The sequence below is a fragment of the Sorex araneus genome, chromosome 3 (assembly GCF_027595985.1).
Source record: "Sorex araneus isolate mSorAra2 chromosome 3, mSorAra2.pri, whole genome shotgun sequence".
In the NCBI taxonomy this organism is placed as follows: Eukaryota; Metazoa; Chordata; class Mammalia; order Eulipotyphla; family Soricidae; genus Sorex; species Sorex araneus.
The window spans coordinates 96,981,936-97,007,638 of NC_073304.1; the positions used below are offsets into that span (position 1 = coordinate 96,981,936).

General features: G+C 49.9%; 1 protein-coding gene across 1 annotated transcript in view; it reads right to left on the minus strand.

Annotated features, from left to right (window-relative positions):
* The window catches only part of SCAPER (S-phase cyclin A associated protein in the ER), a 363,121-nt gene that overhangs the window by 10,544 nt on the left and 326,874 nt on the right, over nt 1–25,703 (minus strand). The window contains exon 29 of the mRNA XM_055130600.1: nt 24,874–25,023. Coding sequence (XP_054986575.1) covers nt 24,874–25,023 — 150 coding nt within the window. The remainder of the gene's footprint in view (nt 1–24,873; nt 25,024–25,703) is intronic.

A 25,703-nucleotide genomic window follows, 5' to 3' on the forward strand; every position in this document is an offset into this window, starting at 1 on the left:
AGCGGGTAGGGCATTTGCTTTGCACCGACCCGGGTTTGATTACTCTGCCCCTCTCGGAGAGCCCAGCAAGCTACCGAGAGTATCCCGCCCACACGGCAGAGCCTGGCAAGCTATCCATGGTGTTTCTGATATGCCAAAAACAGTAACAAGTCTCACAATGAAGACGTTACCTGGTGCCCGCTTGAGGAAATCGATGAACAACGGGATGATAGTGATACAGTGAACTTTTGTTTTGCTGGGCGGTAAAACCTGGGACAGGCCACATACAAAGGAAATAGTACAGCCTTACGCACTATACTATTGCTCCGGCCCCAACCGGATTCCTTGTACACCTGCGCAGAGGCTGTCTCATTGGCCGGGTATATTTATTTCAGAGTTGAGTGGCTTCTCCTGGATCACTGGTCTCTTAGTGGCTCTACAGCCTAAACTGCAGGCTCTGCTGGTCTTGGGCTCTGGCCCATTAACCACCGTGAGCCTACAGGATCCTTTATAAAATGGGGCTGAATGGCTGCCCTGGGGCTCAGATGGGGATCATGTGAGCCAGTGTCCAGAAGCACAGGGTGAAAACAGTGTGAGTAAAGCGTGTCAGGTCCACTCGCCAGCTCTGCTGCTTTGAGTCCTGTCCCGCAGGATCTGGCGTCCACACACTGAAAGGAACCGCAGGCCTCTCCCAGGGTGGGGCCCAGTGAATGTTCCCCACACACCCATCCCCATCTTTCCATAAGGAAGGCTGATTCAAACAGGGGTCTGGCAACAGCGGGGCAGGCTCACCGGTCAGCCAAGCTCCATGCCACCTGGGATGCTGTGGAGACGCCCTTTCCCCGGCCTACAGAGCAGAGCTGAGCAAACAGACTGGGGGTGCCAGCCAGGATCTGGAGGTGCTGGGGGTGGAGGGTGAGGCGGAGGAGGTGAGGGGTGAGGCGGAGGAGTTGGGGTGCTCGTCGGAAGTATGCTCTGACAGCTCTGAAAAGAAAATCCCAGCGTGGGCACCATCCAAGAAACACAGGTAAGTGATGCTGAGAAACAAGAGGTTTTGTTTACTCTGTGTGTGTGTGTGTATGTGTGTGTGTGTGTGTGTGTGTGTGTGTGTGTAGGGGGCAGGTGGATGGAGGCTCGATCTCTCTCTCTCTCTCTCTCTCTCTCTCTCTCTCTCTCTCTCATTAGTGAATCACTGTGAGGTACAGTTACAGACTTATAAACTTCCGTGCTTGCACTTCAGCCATACAATGATCCATCGTAGTATCCATCCCTCCACCAGGGCCCATTTTCCACGACCAATAGTCCCAGCATCCCTCCCACCAGGCCCACCCTGTCCCCTCTCCCCCCACCCCGCCTCTGTGATAGGGCATTCCCTTTTGCTCTCTCTCCTCTTGGGTGTTGTGGTTTGCAATAGAGGCATTAAGTGGCCATCGTGTTCGGTCTATTGTCTGCTTTCAGGGAGCGTCTCCCATTGGAGGCTGTTGCTCTCGACTTGTCAATCTGAAAGCAAAGCAGGCTGGGCCAGAGCTAACAGTGGAGGGGGTTGTGGACTCCGGATTCAGCCCCCCAGGGATGCGCTTCCCTTAGAGCACTTATGGAAATTCTTCCCCAGTCAGAGGCAGCGCCTCTTTCTCAATCCACAGAAGTAGCAGAGCCCTAAGTCTGTGCTTCAGCCCCATTCCAGAAGGGTGGGAGGTGGCCTGTGTGTGTGTGTGGGGGGGGCACTGCAAAGTGGCGGGAATGACGGGATTCCCGGGAAGAGGCTCAGCTCTGTCTCTTTTAGGGAAAAACAAGCCTCCACCCCTCCTGCAGGGCAGGTGCCTGTTCTGACGTGGAGGCCTCCCGGGTCCCCACGCCAGATGCTCTAAGATATGTGTATCGCGTCCCTGGCTCGAGATTGTGTCCCTGGCTTCCCAGCTCCACATAATGGGACCCTGACCTCTAATGTGCCAGCTTTGGGCCATTATAAAGGAGATCTGGAATATTTCCTAGACCTCGTGAGAAGAGGGTGCTCAGCATCCTGGAAGGGAGCCTCCCTGAACCAGACTGGGTTGGTACCCTGGTCTTGAACTTTAGAACGGAGGAGGGACTCATCCCTGTAGTCCTGGAGCTACGAGATTCGCTGTGCTGCTCTGTGGCTGCAGACTGAACTGACTGAGACATCACAATATTGTGATAAGCTGTTAGCTCTTCTAGAAGGGAGCTGGGCTCAGGCACAGGTTCCTGGGCTCCCTGGGATGGCTGATCCTGTACAACAGAGAGATCCAGAAAAGATCTCCCTGATGATGTGGGCGGTGGGTAAGCCCGGCCTCTCACCCGGAGTGAAGGGATCAAGTTATGGTTCCAGAGCTGCAGCAGCCCTCAGCCCAGAGCAAGCCCGTCACCGACCCAGAAAGCACCAACTAATCTATGGAGACTCTCACTATTTTTGCAGGGACACCCTACAGTACGCAGTATACTTCTGGATCTGTGTTCAGGGTATTATACGCAGTGCTAGGGACCGACCCAGGATGGCTGCATGTAAGGCAAATACCCTAAGTCTTTTATTATCTCTCTGGCCGCTGACTATACTCACTTTTTTTTTTTTGCCACACCCAATAGTGCTCAGGAGTTTCAGAGGAAACCCTCTGGCTTCCCTGGTGGGCATGGGAAACCAGAGGGATGCTGAAGATCAATCCCGGGTTTGCTGCGTGCAATGCAAGCACCCAACTGGATGTATTACCACTCTGGCCCCATGGCTACACTCTTATAAGTGAAAACCTAAAGCTTCAGTCTTGTCTCAGGACCTGGTGGAGCGGGGCATGGGAAACTCATGACACTGAATATTGACTCTCTTCTGTTCCCCTCTCAGGCTCTCCCAGGGCCATCAGATGCCCGAGGCGACCCCGTTCCCGTGTCCCTGGGACTGAGCTGTGTCCCTGGGACTGGGCTCCCTCCCCAAACTGGCCAGCATCCAGCTTCTTGCACGACTCTGCCAGCTTGGATGAAGATGAGGATGAGGATGACATCCTGCTGTCAAAAACAAATGAAACCAACCGACGCGCACAGATTAAACCCACACAAAAGGGCCTTTCTTCCAAAACCTATATTCTGCACGGCGGGGTATCAAGTAACCAACTCTTGGCACTCTGCTGGGCTGTGCCAAGGGTTTGTCTTGAGGGATCATACGTAAGAACTTGAGAGAGAGGAACAGCGAGGGATAGGACAGGAGTGGAGTACGGGGACATGTGACTCTGAGTGAGCCCCGCCTGGTGGTCTTGCAGTCTGAGTGGCCTTCCGGGTTCCAAGTGTCTTAGATTTCGAAAACAAATGCCATCCTTGTATGGTAACACTGCTGACGATAAGCTGCGTTATAATCTGTGGGGCTTTCCCTGGCAGTTTCAGTTAAGGAAGGGAAAAGGGAACGTGCTGGAGGGAGAACGCTGAGTTCATCCCACAAACATGGTCGACCTGGGGACTGAGTGCAGGTTTCACAGCTGTAACATGCAGCAGGCATGCTCACTTTATGGGGTTGAAGAGAGTGGCTGGAAGGCCCATGGCGAGCCCTTCCTGTAATACAAATGGACACGGGCCCAATTTTTCTCACCCCAAGGGCCCCTTCCTGCCAACTGTAACCACCTGGAATGGACGTGAGCAAGCAGGCCCTTGGGCAGACAATGAAGATCACCCATCACCAATTACTGGCTGAGCACCTACTGTGGCCAAGTGTGGGACAGGCACTGGGGCTGGGGTCTCAAGCAGGTTAGAGCCATGCCTGCCCTGACAGAGAAGCTGGCCTTCCCCAGATACCTGCCCATTCCTCACAGGGCCGTCCCTGCTGGCTCTGAACCAGTCTTCCAATTCACACTTCAGAAGCGAGGCTAATAAAAAGTGGTTTTCTGATCTAGAGTAGATCGAAGTCAGCAAATTCAAAGGAGACTTCTGGAGACAGAAGAACTGACAACAGGAAGAAACTTTCACTAAGAGTGATGAGTATGGGAGTGGATGGGTGGGTGGGGAACCAGAGTGATAGTACAGTGGGTAGGGTACTCGCCTTGCAGGCCGTTGACCTGAATTCGATCCCTGAGATCCCACATGATGCCCCTAGCACTACTAGGAGTGACCCCTGAGTGCAAAGCCAGGAGTAAGTCCTAGCACCATTGGGCATGGTCCCAAAACAAAACAAACAAACAGCCAAAAAAAAAAAAGAGACAAACATATGTGGGTGGGAATATAATTACTATTGTTTTGTGCTCAGGGATCACTCCTGATAGGGCCTGGGGACCCTGTGTGGTGTTGGGGACCGAATCCAGGTGGGCTGCATGCAAAGTAAGCATCCACTCCACGGTACTCTCTCTCCACTCTGGGAGTGAAATTATTTTCAACAAAAATGAGAATCAAAAAAGCTGATGGAACCATGTGATATCAAAGTAATTACTCCTTTTTCAGTTGGTCCTGAGAGCATTATGAAACTGTAGCTATATATACATCGTACTTTTTTGGGAGGGGGTGCTTCAAGTGGTGCTCAGGGAGGTTGGGGTGTGGGGGGGTTGTCTCCTGGCAATACTCAATCAACTGGGCTGGTGGTTCAACACGAGGGCTCAGGGATATGATGCTGCTCAGGTCCCGAGGCACTGGGTTTCACCAGGGTAACCCCAGCAGTGTTTGGGGGCCTCCAGGTCCAAACCCTACTCTGTGATGCTCAGCAAACCAGGAAGTGGCAGGGATCTAATTTAGCTCAGTCACGGGCAAAGCACACACCCTCTCTACTATCTCCTGGCTCCTGGACTGTGGTAATAGATCCTATCAATTACAATCCACTCCCTTTACTTAATACTCCATACCTTAAACATATGCCTCCACATATACCATGATGTATCCAGTTGTCTAACGCTGTGACAGGTACTCATTTCTTAAGGCATCAACACTTATTTTAAGGCACAAAGTATAACTTAAGTCCAAGAAGGAAGGAAGGGAGAGAACAAGAACTGTTAAGTAGATAATGTTATAGAAAAGTCATGTTGAAAAGGTAAGTTGGGTCACCTGCAAAGTTCATTCATATGGTAACATTCCCTGACGAGACCAAAACCATGACAATAAATAACAATAGTATTAAAATAAAGCTGGAGAGAAAGTACAGCAGGTAGGATGCTCGCCTTGCACACGGCTGACCTGGGTTCCATCCCTGGCACCCCTTATGATCCCCTAAGCACCACCAGGAGTGATTCCTGAATGCAGAGCTAGGAGTAAGCCCTGAGTACCACTGGGTGTGGCTCCCCAAACCAAAAAATAATTAAAATAAGATAATAAGGGCTGGAGTGATAGCACAATGGATAGGGAGTTTGCCTTGCACTTGGCTGACCCAGGTTCGATTCCTTCGCTCCTCTCGAAGAGCCTGGCAAGCTCCCTGTGGTGTATTCGGTATGCCAAAAACAGTAACAATGGAGACGTTACTGGTGCCCGCTCAAGCAAATCGATGAGCAACAGTATCTCAGTGACAGTGACAACAGAAATAAATGAAAAGAGGTTCTATAGCAGTGACCTGCCCTCCCAAACTAGCTTATTTATCTACTTACCTACTTCTATCCAACAACCCATCCATCTTTCTCTCTTTGTCCCATCTACCTTAGACACGACCAACATGCCCCACAGTCAACATCTAGTTCTCCCGCACCAACCTGCACTCAAGGAAACAAAACAAAAAAAAAATGGCCAAGTGGTTTCACATAATTATGCTGTGAATCCTGCTGAATTTGCTATTTGCTAGGGACCCATGTTCCTGAAAATTCCCTTTACTTAGGAGGAACTAACTCCACCTGCAGTTTTAGAAAGCTCTGCATCTTGTAGTCAATATTTTCTGTTCCAGCATTCCCCCCCACCCCCCGCCACACCTAGCAGTGTTCAGGGAACCTTCTGTGGCAATAGGCATTGAACACGGGCTGGCTGCATGCCAGGCAAGCCCTCTCCCTGCTGTCCTCTCTCCCGGCCCCCTTATTTTATCTACTGTCTTCACTTTCTCCTCCCCTCAGAATACTTTCTAGTACATTTCTAAATATTGACCTCACTGGGACCCCTGGGTGTCCTGTGTGCCAGGGCCCTGCCGGGCCCAGATCCACAGGCAGTTGTGTAGGTGCAGACGGACATACGTGAGTTCCCTGGTCTCAAGGCTTTAAGCTTTTGGAGGGGACTGGGGCCCTGTGCCTCTGTCTCCCTGCTGTTTGGCAGAGCAGTGCGGCCAATCCCTGGCAGATAAGGGCTCGGTAACACCACCCCGGCCTGGTTCCCACACCCAACTCCAGGGTCCCAGAACTACCCCCAGGGTGCTGGCCTCCAGGGTCTGAGGCCTTAGTTGACACTGAGTTTGAGTTGTGCAAGAACATCTGGCTGGGGCCTCCAGCTAGCGCCGCAGCCTCTTGGCACAACTGCAGGAGCGAGCAGTGCGAGGGTCACGTCCCTCAGCAAGCCTCGCAACCAGTTTTGTCAAGTCCGTGGCCAAACTGGCGCCTGGGGTTCATGCGGTAGTGGACGGCATCAGACAGGATACACACAGGGTTAAACCTCACGGGGCACATTCTTTGTGCCTAGGGATTCCTGCCCCCCTCTCCCCCGCCCCAAATCCTTCACCTTTTCTTATGAGACAAGATGTCCTCAAGAGGGGCAAAAATAGGTGTCTAGACATCTAAATTCATTAAAAGAGACAGCCGGGAGAGTCTGTAAATCATTGGAACAAAGAGTATTTTTCTAGCAGGGCAGAAACAAAATCGTCCCTGCATTCCTCTCCGAAAAACTGGTCCTGCTGCAAGATGAGCATGGGAGGTGGTCAGTGCGAGGGCCCGGCCTCAGTGGCAGACGCAGGTCCTGCACCAGGATGCCTGGGGCGCAAGGCAGGGGCACTGTGACAGGCAGGGGCCTGAAGGCCAGTGACCTCAAGGCATCCTGCAAAGAAAACAGGCTTTCTCCACCGACATGCCTTGTTTCTCTAAGCAGATGCCTGGTGGGCAGGGGAGGGAGGGCGGGAAAGGGGCTCTATGGAAATATCTCAGGAGGCAGAGTTTGAAGGGTCTGTCCACATACATAAGTGAGTCACATTTCCCAGAGAAGAACATGGACACTCTGGGCTTGTTGGGAGAACTGCAGACAGTCCTCTCCTCCCAAGTTTGCCGTGGACAGATTTGGAGGCTGAGATTTAGTGAAGAAATCCTGGTGTCCCAGGAGGGAGGTGGGAGGGGCTGTGAGCACTAGCCTTCTAGGAGAAGCAGGCGGGAGGGAGCGGGTCGGAGGGGCAGGAGAGAAGGCTCAAGCCAGGCCGGGCCTCACTCCTCAGGCTTTGGAAACCAGGGGATCTGAGAGAAACGGGGCCTTCCCCTGGGTGTCAGTGACCATCCTGTGTCCCTACAGAACTGTCCTGAAGGCCCCAGACCACTGTTCTTTGCTTCCAAGGGAATTGGGATGTGTGCTAGGGGCCACTGGCACAGCGGGCAACACCCCTCTGTTCCGACAGGGGAGAAAAGTCCCCAGAATAGGATACCTGACAGCCCAGCAAGGGTGTCCTGGCCTGCTGCCCGTGTGACCTCTCTACACAGGGGCCTTGAGCGCTGCTCCCTGGTAGCAATGCCAAGGGGGCTCCTTCTTGGCTCCAAGGAGCTGTGTTCCCATGCGAGATCTGGTAGATAGCTCCTTTTTTTTTTTTTTTTGGCAGGGGGGGCTTAACTCCTGGCTCTCTGTGGCCAGGGGTCACTTCTGATGGGTTTGAAGGACCAAATGGAGTGAGGGTTGGGGATTAAACCTGGTTCAACTGCATGCAGGGCAGCCCCATTGCTGTACCATGGCTCAATCCCACAGCTGCCTTGGGGATGCGCCTGCTTCTCCCTCCTGAGCCCTCTCACCTCCAGGCTCAGAGAGAAGGCAGCAGCGGCGGACAGCTCTGAGCCAGCCACACTGCCTCCCGTGCTGGTCCCTGGATCCCAGGGATCTCTGAGACCTGTAATATCGTTCCCACCTTGTATGCTGGCAAGTCCCCCTTCCACTCCCACGCCCTCTCCCCGGTGAGAGAACTCTGAGTGGGACCTCCAGCAGAGACTCAAGTCCGGGTTTGTATGTGGGGAGGGTTTGGCCGGGGGTGAATGGGCAGTGATGATAAACACCACAAAGCGTTTATAACCCAAGTGGGCTCTGAGTCCTTCCTGAGAGGAGGACCTGGGTCCGACCGGAGCCACTATCCGCTCTCGGGAGCTGGGAGAAGTACAGGATTAGAAACTCTGAATCGGGCTGCTACATTTTCTGGCTGCACCACTGCAGCGGCCGGAACCTATGTGTGCGAACGCATTCCTCAGAGCACTTATGGGCTCCCCGGCCCTGGTCTATGACAATTTTATTTAATCATAAAAATATAATAGTAGTCAAGTCTTTTTGTAGTTTCAGTTTACTGCTTTCTCAAGTGAAATAAATGGTCTCTCAGATTTCTCGTGCTTTCATCTCTCTGCTCTAAGTACGGTAGGATAAGGTTCCAATTAAGGCCCATTAAATGTTCACATTGATTCATGTGCCCCATTTCCCCGTTTCTCTCCCCGACACAATCTCAGTGCACCTCTGGCTTATCTCTGGGGAGGGTTTATCTCTGGGGAGGGTTTTCTGTACAGCTGATGCCTGCAGAGAAGAGAAAGATTTGGGTGTGAGGTCCCCCTGCCTCCCCTCTGTAGCCTTCGGTGATGAGTGGAGATTCTCCCTTGCCTGCCTCCAGACAAGCATCTGCTCATCCCCGGGTGGGTATGCCCAGCTGGCCCAGGCTCGGTCCTGTGGGAGGGGGACCATGACCCTCCCCACCCCGCTGGGGTGCAGTGTCAGGGCAGCAGGTGAAGCAGCAGCCCAGAGACCCCCTGCAGAAGAAGCCCCTGGTGCTTCTCCGTCTTTGGGGCCCACTGGGAATGCCTGCGGGCCGGGGATGCACGGGCTGTCTCCAATTTCCCAGCAGATGGGAAGACAGGCTCGGACAGCCGAGACGGCCCATCTTGGGTGATATCAAGTGTCCGGGCCCAGGGAGCGGCTCCTGTGGGGCTTTGCCTAGTAGAGGAGGAAGGCTGGAGGGGGTCACGTGGTCAGGTCAGCATCACAGCTCACATCTGCTCTGGCCCAGGCAACGTGCTAAGCGCTATTGTGCAGGAACCCGAGAGTCTGTCCAACACTCTGGCAGTCCCCACCCTACAGATGAGAAAACTGGCCGCAGGAAGAGAGGACTTTGCCCAGGATCTCAAAGCCAGGGAGTGGGACAGCTGGGACCAGAACTGGGGGCTCCAGGCGCCAGAGCATTACACCTCTGAGTCACCTTGGACAGCTACCAGGACAGGTCCCTGGGTTCTGTGGGGAGGCATTTTGGGACTGACGGCAGGCTAGTGATGCCTTTGCCCAGGGGAGTTACTTAAGAAGAGACTGAATATCTGAATTTGGGGGGCTTTTCTGGGCCATACATGGCAGTGCTCGAGAAGTCATACATAGTGTGGGGGGGTCAAACCTGGATCAGCTGCATGCAAGGCAAGTGCCTTCCCCACTGTACTGTCTCCGGTCCCTGAAGAATATTTTTTGTTTCTGGACCACACCTGGTGATGTTCAGGGGTTAATTCTGGCTCTGCACTCAGGAATTCCTCCTGTCGGTGTTGAGGGGACTCTATGGAATGCCGGGGATTGAATCCTGGTCGGCTGGCTGCAACTGCTCTAACCACTCTACTATTGTTCCGGTCTGCCTAAAGAAGAATATTTTAAAATGCTCTCACTAAGCTAAATAAGGTACTCAAGTAAATGATGTGGTATTTTGGGATTCGACTTTCCCCACAGTGCACACTTCCTTAGAGTGCACTTTCTTTAAACCAGAAAGCCCTTAAACATATTAACCAAACTGTGCATTGGAGATTTGCAGTGATATGAGAACCTGGTGAATGAAGGCCTGCCAGGCACTTGCTCTCCTATCTGCGAGCAAAATAAACTGGGACTCAGGCAATAAGGATGCCTTCTACTTCTCCCAGTCTCCTGGTGAGTTAGGACTTCTTGGCTCTGTGATTTCTGGGGAGAGGGACACTCAGGGTCTTATGTCCATTGTTCACCCCAAGGAGAGGACATACTGGGGGATGACGCTCGCTGTACCCCATAACTTCGGCCAGGACAGGCCAAAACCTTAAATTTTTCCAGCTGAATCTCAGTGACTGAGATGTTTCTCTTAGAAAAGAATCAAAGGCCGGAGTGACAGTACAGCTGGGAGAACGTTTGTCTTGCATGTGGTTGACCTGGGTTTGGTCACCGTCATCCCATATGGTCCCACGGAGCACCCCAGGAGTAATTCCTGGGTGCAGACACAGAAGTAACCCTTGAGTATTGCTGGTGCAACCCAACAACAACAAGAACAAAGAAACTAGAGGAGGAAGATCAATAGATTATAGTTTGATAATCTATTGATAAACGAAAAACAAAAAATGAAAAAAACAAAACCAGCTTCCGGGAGAGCTAGTCTAGGGGTCAAGGTGCTTGCCTTCCACATGCCTGGTCCAGGTTCAACCCCTTGTACCGAACACAGAGAAAAACACAGAGGTACAGGGAAACAGTGACTGATACACTGATACACTGTTTTATGTTTCGGGGCCATATCTGGCTGTGCTCAGGGCTTACTCCTGGCTCTGTGCTCAGGGACCACTCCTGGCAGGGCTCAGGGGACCACATGGGGTGGTTGGGATCATATCCGGGTCCACTGCATGCAAGGCAAGCACCTTACCTGCTGTACTGTCTCTCTCTGGCCCCCAACACATTATTCTAGATACTGTGGTCAGGGAAGGACCCTGAGAACATGATGTACGAGACAAGATTTTTCTGCAAGCCCCCTAACCATGGTGACTTCGAAGCAGAAATTTCTAGGCAAAAGGCAGCAAGAAAAGACCTGAGGTAGGGTGTGGGAGGTGATGACTTCCTCCTTTATTTTTTATTTTGGAGTTTAGTGCCACACCCAGAGGTGTTCAGGGCTTACTTCTGGCTCTGTGCTCAGGGATCACTCTTGGGGTGCAGAGGATTCGAATGGGGTAGGCCTCCTTCGAGGAAAGTGCCTCATCCACTGCACTACATACTCTGGCTGCTGACTTCCCACTTCATCTCAGGAGACAGTTATCCTGTGTCACAGTTGACGGGCCCGCAAAACACCCAGATTCTTCCTACGAAAGCCCAGACAGGGGTAGAGACTTGCCCAGGGACACACAGCTATATGGTACATATACGCAATGGACTACCACACAGCTGTTAGGAATGATGGAACCATGCAATGCATGGCAACAGGGATGGAACTGGAAGACACCATATTACATGAAGTAAGCCAGAAGAAGGACAAACACAAGATGATATCACTTATCTCTGGTACTTAGAATAAGTCGATAAGGGAATGAAATATTTTAAAGGCAGTGGGGTGGGGGTGGGGGAATGCCATGATCAACCTTAGACCCAGAGTATAGAGAAAATAGAGACGGTGTGTGTGTGTCAGGGGAGGGTGGTGGGGAGAGGAGACAGATGAGAAGCAATAGGGGCCAGGTCAGGAGGGTCAGGTACAAAGGTGGTGTTAAGGAATGACAGGGGCAAATATCCAAGCCAAGAGTCAACAACACTGAAACCATGAGACCAAACTTTAACAACCGAACTCAGAAAGGTGCCTGTCAAGAGGGCAGTTGTGGGCTGGGGAAGGGGTGGGGAAGGGGACACTGGTGGAGGGAAGTGGACATTGGTGGTGGGATCGGTGCTGCAATATTACTGCCTAAAACTCAACCATGAGTAACTTTGCACATCACAGTGCTTTAATTAAAAAAATGTGGAAAAAACCCCAAAGAATCCAACAATTCTGACTGATGCCAATGTTTTATGAGGTTGGGGGAGGGGGCTGTTTTTACTACTGACAAGAGTCTTCTACACAACCCCCCATTTCAGTGAGGCATTCTCCCCACTCTGGTGACAAATAGGCTGTTTTAGAGTGACTTATTATAATAAGACCTGGGCCCTACAATAACAGGATAAGAACGCCATTTGGGTCTCCCAAGAAGGAATTGAAAGAGCTATGCTTGGAATATCACGTTTCACACAAGTAAGAGAAGGAATCCGGAGTTCCGACCTCTGTTGACGATCGAGAATCAGGGACGCTGTCTCGTTTGCCCAGGCATCGAAAATCAGATGGGCCAGACACATAATGTGATTTGGAGATGACGGCTGGACTAGAGCTGTTACTGACTGGATTCCATGGGACGTCAAAAGAACGCCTGGCCGCCCACCTATGAGATGGTCAGACTTCTTTGTCAAGACCCTGAATGAACGGTTTGAGGCTCTTCGTGTTCCTGGAGCAAGCAGATGCCATTGGGTTACACTAGCATGAGATAGGGATGAATGGAGATGTTACTGGCACCTGCTCAAGCAAATCGATGAGCAATGGCATGACAAGTGATACAAGTGATATTATAATAAAGGTTCCCTCCTGACTAAAGACCCAAGCGGGGCTAGGAAAATAATTCTCTTTACCACTGGTAATGAAACATGGACAAAATATTTCTTCTATTCTCATTTGCTTGGTGTATTTAAAAAAGATATATACTGAGGGCTTCCTATAGGAGACTTCCAACTTATCAGAGCATGGATGAGGTGACAGCTCATCTTCCAACCTTGTTCAGAGGTTCTGAGATTTGGCCCTAGGTTGAGAGAGCTGAAGAGTTAACGCTTGGCTTTCCCAGGGGAACCCGGCAGCTGCCAGCTCAGCATCTTCCTGGGGGATGGAGCTCAGTGGGGGTGGACTTAGCTTGCTGCCACATGGCCACGAGCTCTGTGTGGCCATACTCTGGGCCTCACAGTGGCCTCGGGCTTGCCCTTGATTGCAAAGTTGCTGCTGCAGGAGGGAAGCAGGCTCCCGCCTTTCAGGGTCCCACAGAGATGAAGCTCCATGGCGACGTCTGGACATGAGCTTGAGGACGGCTCTCTCACCTGGGCTCTGACTTCCTTAAAACAGAGGCGCTGAGCAGGCGTGTGGAGAAGGCGGGCACGGTGTGACTGCAGAGCACGAAGCCAGGGTTACTGACCTGGCCGACTGTTGAATGAATCAGGGGCATCATTTAGTGTGACAAAGATGGGGGGTAGGTGACCTGGGCAAGCAGGGGTGGCCACAGCTGCCTTCTGGAGCCTTCCCTGTGAGTCAGGGCCTTGGGTGTTGCACTTAATTCGAAGTGGCGTGCCAGCCGGCATTTATGGGTGGGGAAACAGAGACTCCACACTCAGCACTTGACAACGTCCTAAAGTGATGACTGAGTGGATCTGGGACATCAATGCCATGCTCTCTCCTCTGGGACATTTAACTTTTGGTATCATGTGAGAGAAAATGTATTAGTAGGGGCCGGAGTGAGAGTACAGCGGGTAAGGTATTTGCCTGGCATGCTGAGGACCCATGGTCTGTCCCTGGCACCCCACAGGGTTCCTGGAGGCCTCCCGCAATGATGCTTGAGTGCAGAGCCAGAGTAACCCCTGAGCACCGCTGAGTGTGGCTCAAAGCCAAAATATTTTTAATTAGTGTTATTATTATTTTTTTTTCCTGTGAGGCTCATCCCAAGAGATGCTCAGGAGGTCCAAGGAGTTGTACCAGTGGTTCTCCGTGACCCGGGCTGATGGAAGGGCCTGAGAATGTGATGCTGTTCGGGCCCTGAGGTGCCACGACCTACCTGGGCTGCACCCTGAAATGCCGGGCAACCATATAGTGTCGGGGATAGCACATGGGCCGGGTATATGCCAGGCCTGTGCCCACGCTGCCGCCCTGTCTCCTGGTCCTGAGAGTATGCTGACAACTCTAACTGTGGAGTGGTTCAGGATGTGACTCCATCCAGCAGCCGTGGTGCACAGGCCACAGCCCGGGGTCTGTGGGGGGGCCATAGGTCATGTTCTGGGAAACCCCAGCAGGGGTGGAAGGTGCCTTTCCCAGGTTAGGACTCCACAGGCACCTTCCACTGTCCCTCTGGAGTGTGAGGTTCCCACCTGACGGCTCAGGGTGGCGCCTCCGGGGGGCCCATCCCCCCAGCTGATGCAGCAATGCAGCCACTGGGGTAAGCAAGGAGTTCCCAGATCACCTCCCCGCTGTGTGTGTGTGTGTGTTGTGTATGTGTGTGTGTGCGCAGCGGGGGTACCTGGGATGAGCACGTGGAAATTCAAACTCCCCACGAGTGAGGAAACTCGCCAGAGGAGAGGGAAGTGAAAGGTGTCTCTGCATTCTCTGGCATCGGTGATCCGTAACACAATCAGTTCCGAGTGCTTGCTGGCAAATCTGCCTATTCCAGCACCGGCTAGGTCCCTGTCTAGGAGTCTTAAAGATGCAGGCAGGAGTGATTTTTGAATTGGAAAATTTACAGTTTCCTCCTGGGGGGCAATCCTGCTTCACCCCCTCCTTTCTGTTCCTTTGATACTTGTAATACTGGGAGTGACTCCAAATTGACGATGCTGTTGAATTCTTAGGCATCTCCAGGGGTACGATGCATTTAAATTTTTTTTTGAACTGTAATTCTGTTTGCTTGGGGGTTCCACTTGGAGGTGTTTAGGATTACCACAGGCTCTGCACTCAGGGATCAGTCCTGGCAGAGCTTGGGGGACCATCTGGGATGCCGAGGATGGAATCTGGGTTGGCCACGTGCAAGGCAAACTACCCTGTTCTCTGTACTATTGCTCTGGCCGGCCCTGTAACTTTGTGTGTAACTGTCACACAGAGAAAACAGAGGGCTGCCAGTGAAAAGGAGCGGCCAGCCAGGAAACAGCAAGGCCTGGAGCATAAACGCTTCACTGCTCTGAGGGGCTGGCAGAGTTTACCTAGCGGGCGGGACCCAGAACATAGGCCTTTGAGGAAAACAGAGCCCAGTGCAGAATGTTTGAGCAGGAATGACACCACCTCTAAAAAAGTTCTCAAAGCTGGAATGGGTTTTGGGGGGAAATGCCACTTTCTCTTTTAAAATGATTTTTTTTTTTTTAACCAAAGCCACACTGTAAAGAGTATCAATGTGTCCATGCGTCCAGGATGTAATATTACCACACCCAAAAGCCACTCTTGGAAACACAGATGGCCCCCGCCTGGACACGGGTGCAGGGAAAACATCTGAGGCGAGGAAGGTAGGGCACATTTCAGGAACCTTTGCTTCTTTCATGCTTCTGGCAAAGTCATCCCACGGAAAAAAACCCTGGGAGATGCGGGTCCTACCGCTTGGAAAGTGTGTTTTTCTCACTGTTTGGCTCACACGCCAGAGCTGAATAGGTAAGTGTCCGGGAACCGTGGGGACAGGGCAATGAAGGCCGTGCCCTTGCATGCGCAGGGACTTGTTAGCTGAGAAGCTGGCAGGGAAGGGCCGCCCCAGGAGAGCCCTGCCTTTTAGCTGTCGCCTGAGACTTTGGCTCGGAGAGTTGGAATCTCTCGGGTGTTTCCACGGGAAAAAGTCAGCCACCAAAATGAATATGCGAAGGTGCTTATGTCCCATACCGTCATAGGCTGGGCTGCCGGATCATCTGTCACTGGAGTTAATTCAATTATCTGACTGCATTTAATTATCCAATATAAAATGTAAATAAAATGAAGGACTGATGGCACATACTAATTATGCTCATTATCATAATTAAATGAGAAGGAGTTTAGAAAGATCATGGAGGGGCCATAAAATACGGGGGAAACTTTTAATTAAAACAACAACAACAACAAAACAGGCCCTTTTAATTAGGAAACTGCAATCCTAGGAAAAAGAGATGATTGGTTTTATGAGGATGGGGCCATTACTTCTATTATCTCGGTTTCTCTCCTTGAAGCCATCCCCTGTGGCTGGGGCACAGGCCCTCCAGTTAATAGACTAAATGGTGGCAAATACAAAGTGTCAATCCTTTATGCAAAGCAGTTTCCCTCATAAAACAGCCTCAAGTTACAGTGGGAGTTCAGAGTCCCCTGTCAGAGGCTATTGCTTCCCCAGGAGGGAGGGGAGGCTCCCCTCGGACTAACAGGCCCTGCAAATTAATGTTACTTCTGGCTAATGACACGGAAACATTAAATAAATTGAGCATCACAATTTGTCCTCTGAAAGGCCCGACTTAGGAAAAGCGGCATCAGGTTAAATAAATTCAGTTTTACAAAAGGAAGTGAGGAGGAGCGGGTGCGGACTGGACTGCCCCTGGACTGCCCACCAGGACACTGGGCCGATGCTCCTTGCCTGGCCGATCCTCCTCGTCCTCTGAGCCTCAGTTTCTCTACCAAGAAGATGATGGAGATGGGTTGGCTCTCTCAGAGCCCTTTCCCAGAACCCACCAATGTGAGAGGGGAGCCGGGTGAGGGCCCAACACTTACCGATCCCTGTGGCAAACACTCGCTGGGCCAATTACTGGACTCGGGCAGATACAGCAAGGGAATTTAATGAAGTATGTTTTTAGAGTGACAGTAAATAATACATCTCTGTAGTTATAGATGTTCTTCCCTAATACTACTGGGAGAACCGGTAAGTTCTTCCTTTAGCAAGGGGGTGGCAGGCCCCGGCCCCTGCTCTTGCCCCTCCCCCGCCCTTCTTTCCCCTGCCCTTGTCATGCACCCCACCAGCACCCAGGGGCCCAGGCACCAGCTGGGAGCTCGGCCAGGGAGCTGGTCAAACAGCCTGCTGACACAGGGTCATAGTCCCTGGCCCTTGACCCTGTATCTGCACGACTCTGCTCGGGCAGCTGTCAAAGGATCGCCTCTATTAATGCCGGGAGGGGAGAAAGGTGTGGGGTGGCAGTTTATGAGCTAAAGGGTGCCCAGAGCATCTGGAGGAGGGAGATGGGAGAAACTGCAAAATGACTCAAGGGTCCTCGTGAGATGCGAGTGTGAGTCTGACTGCAGGTTCCAGATCTCCCTTTCAGACCTCACAGCTGGGCCAGAGAGAGAGCAGAGTCGGGGAGGGCGTCTGCCTTGCATACAGCTGACCAGGGTACGATTCCTAGCACCACTTATGGTCCCCTGAGTATTGCCAGGACCAATCTCTGAGCGCAGAGCCAGGAGTAACCCTGAGCATCCTGTACACAAACCTCACAGACAGGTAGAGCTCCCGGAAGACTTTGTCTATGACGCCCCAGTTATTCACTTTAAATGTTTTGCTTTTTCATGGGGGAAATCTGTGAAGTATTTATAACACATGACTCGCCTTTTCAAGCCTAGAGTCAGTGGCCTGAGTCAGTCTGTGTGTTCCTACTATCCATTTCCAGAACCCACCCACCCTTCCTTGTCGAGTCAAAGATTTGTGGGGCAGGAGCTAGTACAGAGGTACTAATGAACCCCAAACGCCGTCCCCACTACCCCCCACAGACTTAACAAAGAAAAAAAGATGCTCAGATCTCAAAAGGGATAAAGACACACTCGGGACAGAGCCAAGGTTAGTGTCAGGCCTTCTGACTGCCAGCTCTGGGACATGTGTTCTAGTGACAAAACCATCCTCAGGACCTTCCTGGCTCCCTTGACATCCATGCCCCAGAGCTACCGAGTCAGTATGCAGTGGGGCATGTGGGGATGTCTTGATATACCCTCTGGGTGACGGGATACCATCTTCCACGCACCCAGACACGCAACCCAGACTAGTACGAGATGGGACCACGGACACAGGAAACGATCAATCCTGAGTTGGATTGTGCAAGAACTAGGCCCTAGTCTTGGTTTTTTTAGCAATTCTTATTTTGGGGGCTGGAGTGGAGTGCTTGAGGGTCAAACTGCAATGATTGGGATCAATCCTGGGGTTCCCACAAAACAAAGCATGAGTGCCAACTCTTTGTGGCTCTCTCCCCATTGGCCCCTTTCAGCAATTATTAATATTAGAGCGATAGCACAGTGGTAGGATGTTCACCTTGCACGTGGTCGACCCATGTTTGGATTCCTCCTCCCCTCTCGGAGAGTCCGGCAAGCTACCGAGAGTATTGCATCCGCATGGCAGAGCCTGGCAAGCTATCCATGGCGTATTTGATATGCCCAAAACAGTAACAATAAGCCTCACAATGAAATGTTACTGGTGCCCGCTCAAGCAAATCGATGAGCAACAGAATGACTGTGACTGTGACTATTATTATTAGTAGGAGTATTTGTCTTGGGGCCACACTAGGCCATATCCAGGGGTTATTCCTGGCTCTGCATCCAAGAATCACTCCTGGTGGTGCTTGGGGAACCATATGTGATGCTGGTGATCGAACCCAGGTTGGCCGCATGCAAGGCAAGCACCTTACCTACTGTACTATCTCTCCGGCCTCCTTTTTAGCAATTCTTTATGGCCCTTCACATTTCTGAATGTTGACTCCTCATTGTCTGTGAGGTAGGACGCGCACCTGCACTTACCACTACACTGACGTACTGATGAGGTACCACAGAAGAGTTAAATAATGCCTCCTACCAAGGGTGGGAGGGTGTCCAAAAAAGTGTCTCCATTCAGGGCAGGTCCTGGTGTTGGACCGTGACCATCATTCCCGCCACGCCATTCCTTCCGTTCTTCTCTCCATATTATCTATTCCGTTTCTCCGCAGAGATGGCAGAGGTTTGGCACCCGCCTCCTGGCTGAGCTAGCCCCTCTCACCAATGCTCCAGAAGTGGATGTCCAATTTCAGTTCTTCTGGGGGGCATGGTGCCAGCACAAAAGCGCTGGCTTTTTTCACTTTTCTGATTTCTTCCTCAGAGTGAGCTCTCCTCTCGACAATGATGACAATGACAATGATGACAATGACAATGATGACAATGATTGCTAAACCTTCCTCTAAACCTTCCCCACCGACAAAGCCTTAAGGTGGGTCTGTCTCCAGTTTAATGACTCCATGCTCCCCTCCGGTGGGTGAGAAACTTCTTCCTGCCCCGGCGTGCCTAACTATGACAGTGCCCTCAGCTCTAAGTTGGTTCGAACACGCCACCTCCCCAAACCAGTTCCTCTGACCCCAATCCCCATTCACTCCCATGAGCTCACAGACTCTCGGAGCATGTGTTTTATTCACAGGAGTGGATTAGACCTTGATCTGCCTTCAGCAGAAACATTCTCTGAAATCCCACATGCTTCTGAGTGTAGCAAATTCATCCCTACAGAGTTGGTTTTCAACAAAAAGTTTCAAATCATTCCAATACACAAATGCGCTGAAGGCACTTAACTTTGGGTTGCAGAAATATAAGCACACAGCAAAATATCACACATACACACATCACCTTTGTACGAGTGCAGTAGATTTACAAGTGTCTTGACATGTGGCAAACAAGGATAAAGTGGGAAATTGTTGGGTAAACCTTCAGCTGTCGACACAAGATAAAGCCATGCAACCATGAAAAATGATATTCACAAAAGAAACTCTCATTCACTGCTGGTGGGAATGCTGTCTTGATTCATTCTGGAAAATGAAGGGTGTGGTGATTTCTTAAAATATTATGAACTGAACTTCCCTATGACTTTGCAACTCCACTCCTGGGAATCCACCCTGAGAACACAGAAACATTAATCCAAAAAGATAGATCTATACCTAATTTTATCACAGCACTACTTACAACAGCCAACATCTGGATAAAAATAAATGCCCAACACAATGGAGTGGATAAGGAAACAGTGGTATACACAGTGGAATACTATTTAGGAAAGAACAAAAGATGAAATTTTGCCATTTGTGGCAACTTCGTTGGAAGCAGATGGTGTCATGCTAAGTGAAATGAGTCAGAAAGACCCACTTGGGTTGAAAGCTGCATGCCGAAGGTAGACTACAGACCGAACATGATGGCCACTCAATACCTCTATTGCAAACTACAACGTCCAACAGGAGAGAGAACAAAAGGGAATGCCCTGTTGCAGAGGCAGGGTGGGGTGTTGGGTGTTGGGGGGTGGGGGTGGTGCGAGAGATGATGGGAACATTGGTGGAGGAGAATGGGCACTGGTGGAGGGATGTAAATGAAATGCAAACATGAAAGTTCATAAGTTTCTAACTGTACCTCATGGTGATTCACTAATAAAAATTAAAAAAAAAGAAATATCACCTAAAAATCAGGTGATTCCACTCATATGTGGAATATAAAGAAACAAAAGAAAGGGATAGACAACCCCAGTGGAAACAAATTCTGAGACATGATCAACAGAACTGGGAATGGAGAGGGGGAGGGGACCATGAGATAGTGGTGGAGGAAACCAAGACAGTGGCAGAGAGACTGGGTAGTAGCTCCGCAGCGATAAGACAGCAACTTCAATATTATTGTAAACTGTGATACCTCCATAGAAAAATGAGATGCAAACTAAACCCATCTGCTAAATGGAATTAAAATTTAAAGAATGTGGGGCTGATAAACCATAAGGTACATTGAAGACAAGGTTGGCAAAACCCTCCACGATATTGAAGCTAACAGTTTCTTCAAAGATGACATGCAACTGACCAACCAAGAGGAAACAGAGATAAACAAATGGGACTACATTAAACTAAGAAGCTTTTGCACCGCAAAAGATACAGTGACCAGAATACAAAGACAGTCTACAGAATGGGAAAGGATATTCACCCAATACCGTCAGATAAGGGGTTGATATCAAGGGTATATAAGGCACTGGTTGAACTCTACAAGAAGAAAATATCCAACCCCATCAGAAAATGGGGCGAAGAAATGAACAGAAACTTTCCCAAGGAAGAGATACGAATGGCCAAAAGACACATGAAAAAGTGCTCTACATCACTAATCATCAGGGAGATGCAGACCAAAACAACCATGAGATACCACCTCACACCACAGAGAATGGCACACATCCAAAGGAACAAAAGCAACTGCTGTTGGAGAGGATGTGGGGAGAAAGGGACCCTTCTACACTGCTCTGGTGGGAATGCTGACTGGTTCAGCCCTTCTGGAAAACAATATGGACGCTTCTCAAAAAATTAGAAATTGACCTCCCATTTGACCCAGCAATACCACTACTGGGAATATACCCCAAAGAAGCAAAAATGTATAGTTGAAATGACATCTGCACTTATATGTTCATCGCAGCACTGTTTACAATAGCCAGAATCTGGAAAAAAACCGAGTGCCCGAGAACAGATGACTGGTTGAAGAAACTTTGGTACATCTATACAATGGAATACTATGCAGCTGTTAGGAAAAACGAAGTAATGAACTTTGCATATAAATGGATCAACATGGAAAGTATCATGCTAAGTGAAATGAGTCAGAAAGAGAGAGACAGACATAGGAAGATTGCACTCATCTGTGGAATATAAAGTAACAGAGTAGGAGACTAATATCCAAGAATAGTAGAAATAAGTACCAGTAGGTTGGCACCATGGCTTGGAAGCTGGTCTCACATGCTGGGGAAAAAGGCAGCTCAGATAGAGAAGGGAACACCAAGTAAAATGTGGTTGGAGATCCTGCTCGGGAAGGGAGATGCATGCTGAAAGTAGACTAGAGTTTGAACACAATGGCCACTCAATACCCCTATTGCAAGCCACAACACCCAATTGGAGAGATCAAAAGGGAATATCCTGCCACAGAGGCAAGGTGGGGTGGGGGGGAGATGGGATTGGGGGGTGGGAGGGATACTGGGTTTATTGGTGGTGGAGAATGGGCATTGGTGGAGGGATGTTTTTTCAAACATTGTATGAGGGAAAAACAAGCTCGAAAATGTGTGAATCTGTATCTGTACCCTCATGGTGATTCAGTAATTAAATAAAATAAATAAAAAAAAAAGAATGTGGGGCTAGAACAATAGTACAGCTGGTAGGATGATTGCCTTGCATGTAGCTGACTTGGGTTCTATCCCTGGTATCCCATATGGTCCCATGAGTACCACTAGGAGTAATTCCTCAGCACAGAGCCAGCAGTAATCTCCGACCTTTGCTGGGTGTGACCCCCCTGAAAAAAAAGAATGACATTTCCAAAGAAACTTGCAATATAATGTTAAGTATAGTGTATAATGCAAGACATGAAGGCATATGAAGTTGCAGTAGCAGCTATGCAAAAATATTCATAGAGGAGAGGCTGGAGCGATAGCACAGCGGGTAGGGCATTTGCCTTGCATGCGGCTGACCCGGGTTCAAATCCCAGCATCCCATATGGTCCCCTGAGCACTGCCAGGAGTAATTCCTGAGTGTAGAACCAGGAGTAACACCTGTGCATCGCCGGGTATGACCCAAAAAGCAAAAAAAAAAAAAAAAATTCATAGAGGAGTGAATGAAACAGATGAAGGCAGCCAGAAGGTATAAATGTCCAATTATAAGTTAATAAGATTTAGAGATGTAACCATGGTGACTATAGTTAGCAATACCAGAGCATGCATTTAAAGTTACTAAGCATAGGATGCTAAAGTTCTTTTTTTTTTTTTTTTTGCTTTTTTTGGGCCACACCCAGTGATGCTCAGGGTTTACTCCTGGCTCATGCACTCAGGAATTACTCCTGGCGGTGCTTGGGGAAGCAGATGGGATGCTGGGAATTGAACCTGGGTTGGCCATGTGCAAGGCAAATGTCCTACCTGCTGTGCTATTGCTCCAGCCCCAATGCTAAACTTCTGATCATAACAAATTTATTACTATATGATAACTTTAATGAAACTTAATGTCAAACCATTTGCAATACTCTAGGAGGACTGGTCCATGGTCGGAATCTACCACAAGTGTGTGTGGGGTGAAGGGTAGGTAAGAGAGAGAACAGAGGATGACAATAATAGCTGGAAATAATCATGCTGGACAAGACTGAGTGTTAAAAGTAGGTGAAGTGATATGCATGACAATTTTTCAGTATCTGTATTGCAAACCACAATGCCCAAAAGGAGAGATAAAAAGAGGGAGAGAGGGGGAAAGAGAGAGGGGGAGAGGGAGAGTAGGAGGGAGAGGAAGAGAAAGAGGGGAAGGGAGAGAAAGTGGGGGAGTAAGGGAGGGAGGGAGAGAGAAAAGCCTGTCATAGAAGCAGGCTGGGGTGGGGGGGGGTGATGGGAAACTGGGGACATTGGTAGTGGGAAATGTACATTGGTGGAGGGATGGGTGTTGGAACACTGTATGATCAAAACCTAATCACGAACAACTTTGTAAGGGTCTATCTCATGGTGATTCAATTAAAAAAAGCAGTTTGCAATACATATAAATATTAAACCATCATATTGAAAACTTATACAGTTGCAGGAATAGAAATATAGGAGAGCAAGTAGGGCACTTGCATGGCATGCAGTCTACTCCAATTACATCCCTGGCACCCCAAGGATCCCCTGAGCCCTCTCAGGAATGAACCCTGAGTGCAGAGTTAGGAGTAAGCACTGAACACCGCCGGGTGTGGCCCTCAAACCCAAACCCTTACATAAAGTATATGTTAATTATTTTTCACAAACTGGAAAAATCAGCCATGGAAGAGAGACTACAAGGCAGTCAGGCAAACTGTTAACAGTGGTTATCTTGGAGAGCGAATAACTGTGATTCCATCTCTGACACTTGCCTATCCTGTCCACCATCAGTAAGGGACATTTTTGTAATAGAGAAATTAAAAACAAGTGCTTATGAAAATACCATGCTTTTTTGGTAGTCATGAAGACAAGGCTCAGTGTCCTTTGAACCCAGCTAGCTGGGGTCTCGGAGTTCTTGAGCCCTGTCCTACTGTTTGTTGTTTTCACCTTTTCTCTCCATCAGGAAGCAATTTCAGCTCTTAATATGTAGCTACTTCCATTGACACTACAGCCATCTCCTGTCCTCTCTCTGGTCTAATCTGTTGGAGGCTAACAGCCCTAGTAAGCACATTTGTGAGACGCTTGCCTGAAGTGAAGCCTGGTAAGCTCAGAGCGAGGGCTGAGAGCTGCCTGCGTCTTTTTCTGAGCTTTAACCCACACAATTAAGGATTCTAAGTAGGAGGCTTTGGATGAATGAGGGCATCAGGAATTACTACATGATATGTGAGCATCAAACTTGGTACCAAATAGAGCAGAGTTCTTATTTTAAAAATAAGAAGAAACATTTTTCTACTATACCTTTCTTTCAATCTATAACACCAGCTTCCCAGTTTCTTAAAGCACAAGGGTTTAATTTACAAATGAAATTTTGCAAGAGACCAAGGAATCAAGAGTTAGGAGCGAAGGACTCCGCAACTAGGAAGGGCTGGGCCCTGCCATCTCAGACTCTCCTCCAACGCCCCCTGGCAAGCTTCTAGGCACGGAGCCAAACTCGGTGAAGAGCAGCTTCACACGGCACCGACTAACAGCATCTGCAAAATCACCTGGGTTGGAAGACGCAAGCTACTTCACCCACACAGCAGGGCCGGAGAGATAGGAGAGTGGATAGGGCACTTGCCCTGCACACGGCAGACCCGGTTCAATTCCCAGCACCCCAAATGGTCCCCTGAGCATCCCCAGGAGTCATTCCTGAGCGCAGAGCCAGGAGTCAGCCCCGAGCCCTGCCGGGTGTGGCCCCCAAACCAAAACAAATCCAAAGACAAATATGCAGGGACAGAACAGAGAATGAGGATCCCCCTGTCGAGGAAGTGGAAGGTTCTGTGTGGTTTAAGAACACTTTAAGGGGCTGGAGCGATAGCTCAGCGGGTAGGGCATTTGTCTTGCACGCGGCTGACCTGGGTTTGATTCCCAGCATCTCACATGGTCCCCTGAGCACCCCCAGGAGTAATTCCTGAGTGCATGAGCCAGGAGTAACCCCTGTGCATCGCCGGGTGTGACCCAAAAGGCAACAAAACAAAACAAAACAAAACAAAAATCAAAAACACTTGAAGAGAAAGATTTAGCTTGAGTGGCTGTGGAACAAAGCCTCTGTGCTAAGCAACTAACTCTCCCGGAAACAGGTCAGAGCCGTGGCCTCAGAGCCAGGCCACTGCTAGGCCTTACGCAGGGCAGCTGGGTCCCAGCAGGCAAGCCTGCCTTTTCTCACTCCCATACCTCACACTCTCAGCCGCCGCCACTTCCCGGGGCCCCTTACCTGGTTATCTGGGTGGTTGACAGTGAAGTAGCCCACACAGACGATGACCTCATGGAGGAGACTTTCACAGGAGACTTGGCTGCAGTGGCCCAGGAGGGAGCTGGCGATGTGCCGGAATGCCAGGGACAAGCCCTCTGCCCCTACAATGGACTGACAGACAAGGAGCCGTTAGAGCTCAGCCCTGGGAGAGGCAGCACTGCAAATCACAGAGCCGGCGCGGTGCAACGGCCTGCATGCTTGCTGGCCACTTTGCTTAAACATGCCAGTGCAGAGATTCTTGCTGAGGTAAATGACCATTAGAGATACGATACCCAACCTGAGCAGACACAGAGGCTGGAGCACAGCAGACCAACAGGTGGGGTAGTACTTTATCCCCCTAAAGCCTGGCTATTTCTTCCATTTGAATATGTTGTTTTTTTCACTGGAAAAACTGTGGGAAAATAGAAGAATTGGGGCTGGAGCGATAGCGCAGCGAGTAGGACTTTTGCCTTGCACGTGGCCGTCCCGGGTTCGATTCCCAGCATCCCATATGGTCCCCCAAGCACCGCCAGGAGTAATTCCTGAGTGCATGAGCCAGGAGTAACCCCTGTGCATTGCCGGGTGTGACCCAAAAAGAAAAAAAAAAAAAAAGGAAGAACATCTGAAATTCACCTACAAGTCTACCTACCATTGAGCTAACCTGCGATTTTTTTTTTCCTCCAGCCCCTGATAAGGTCGAAGGAGAAAACATTTTCTAGTACACAGGAATAAAAATACAATTCTAAATATTTTTCTTTGATGCATACAGAAGAGACGTACAAATAACAACTAGTTATTGTTCAAATAAATAG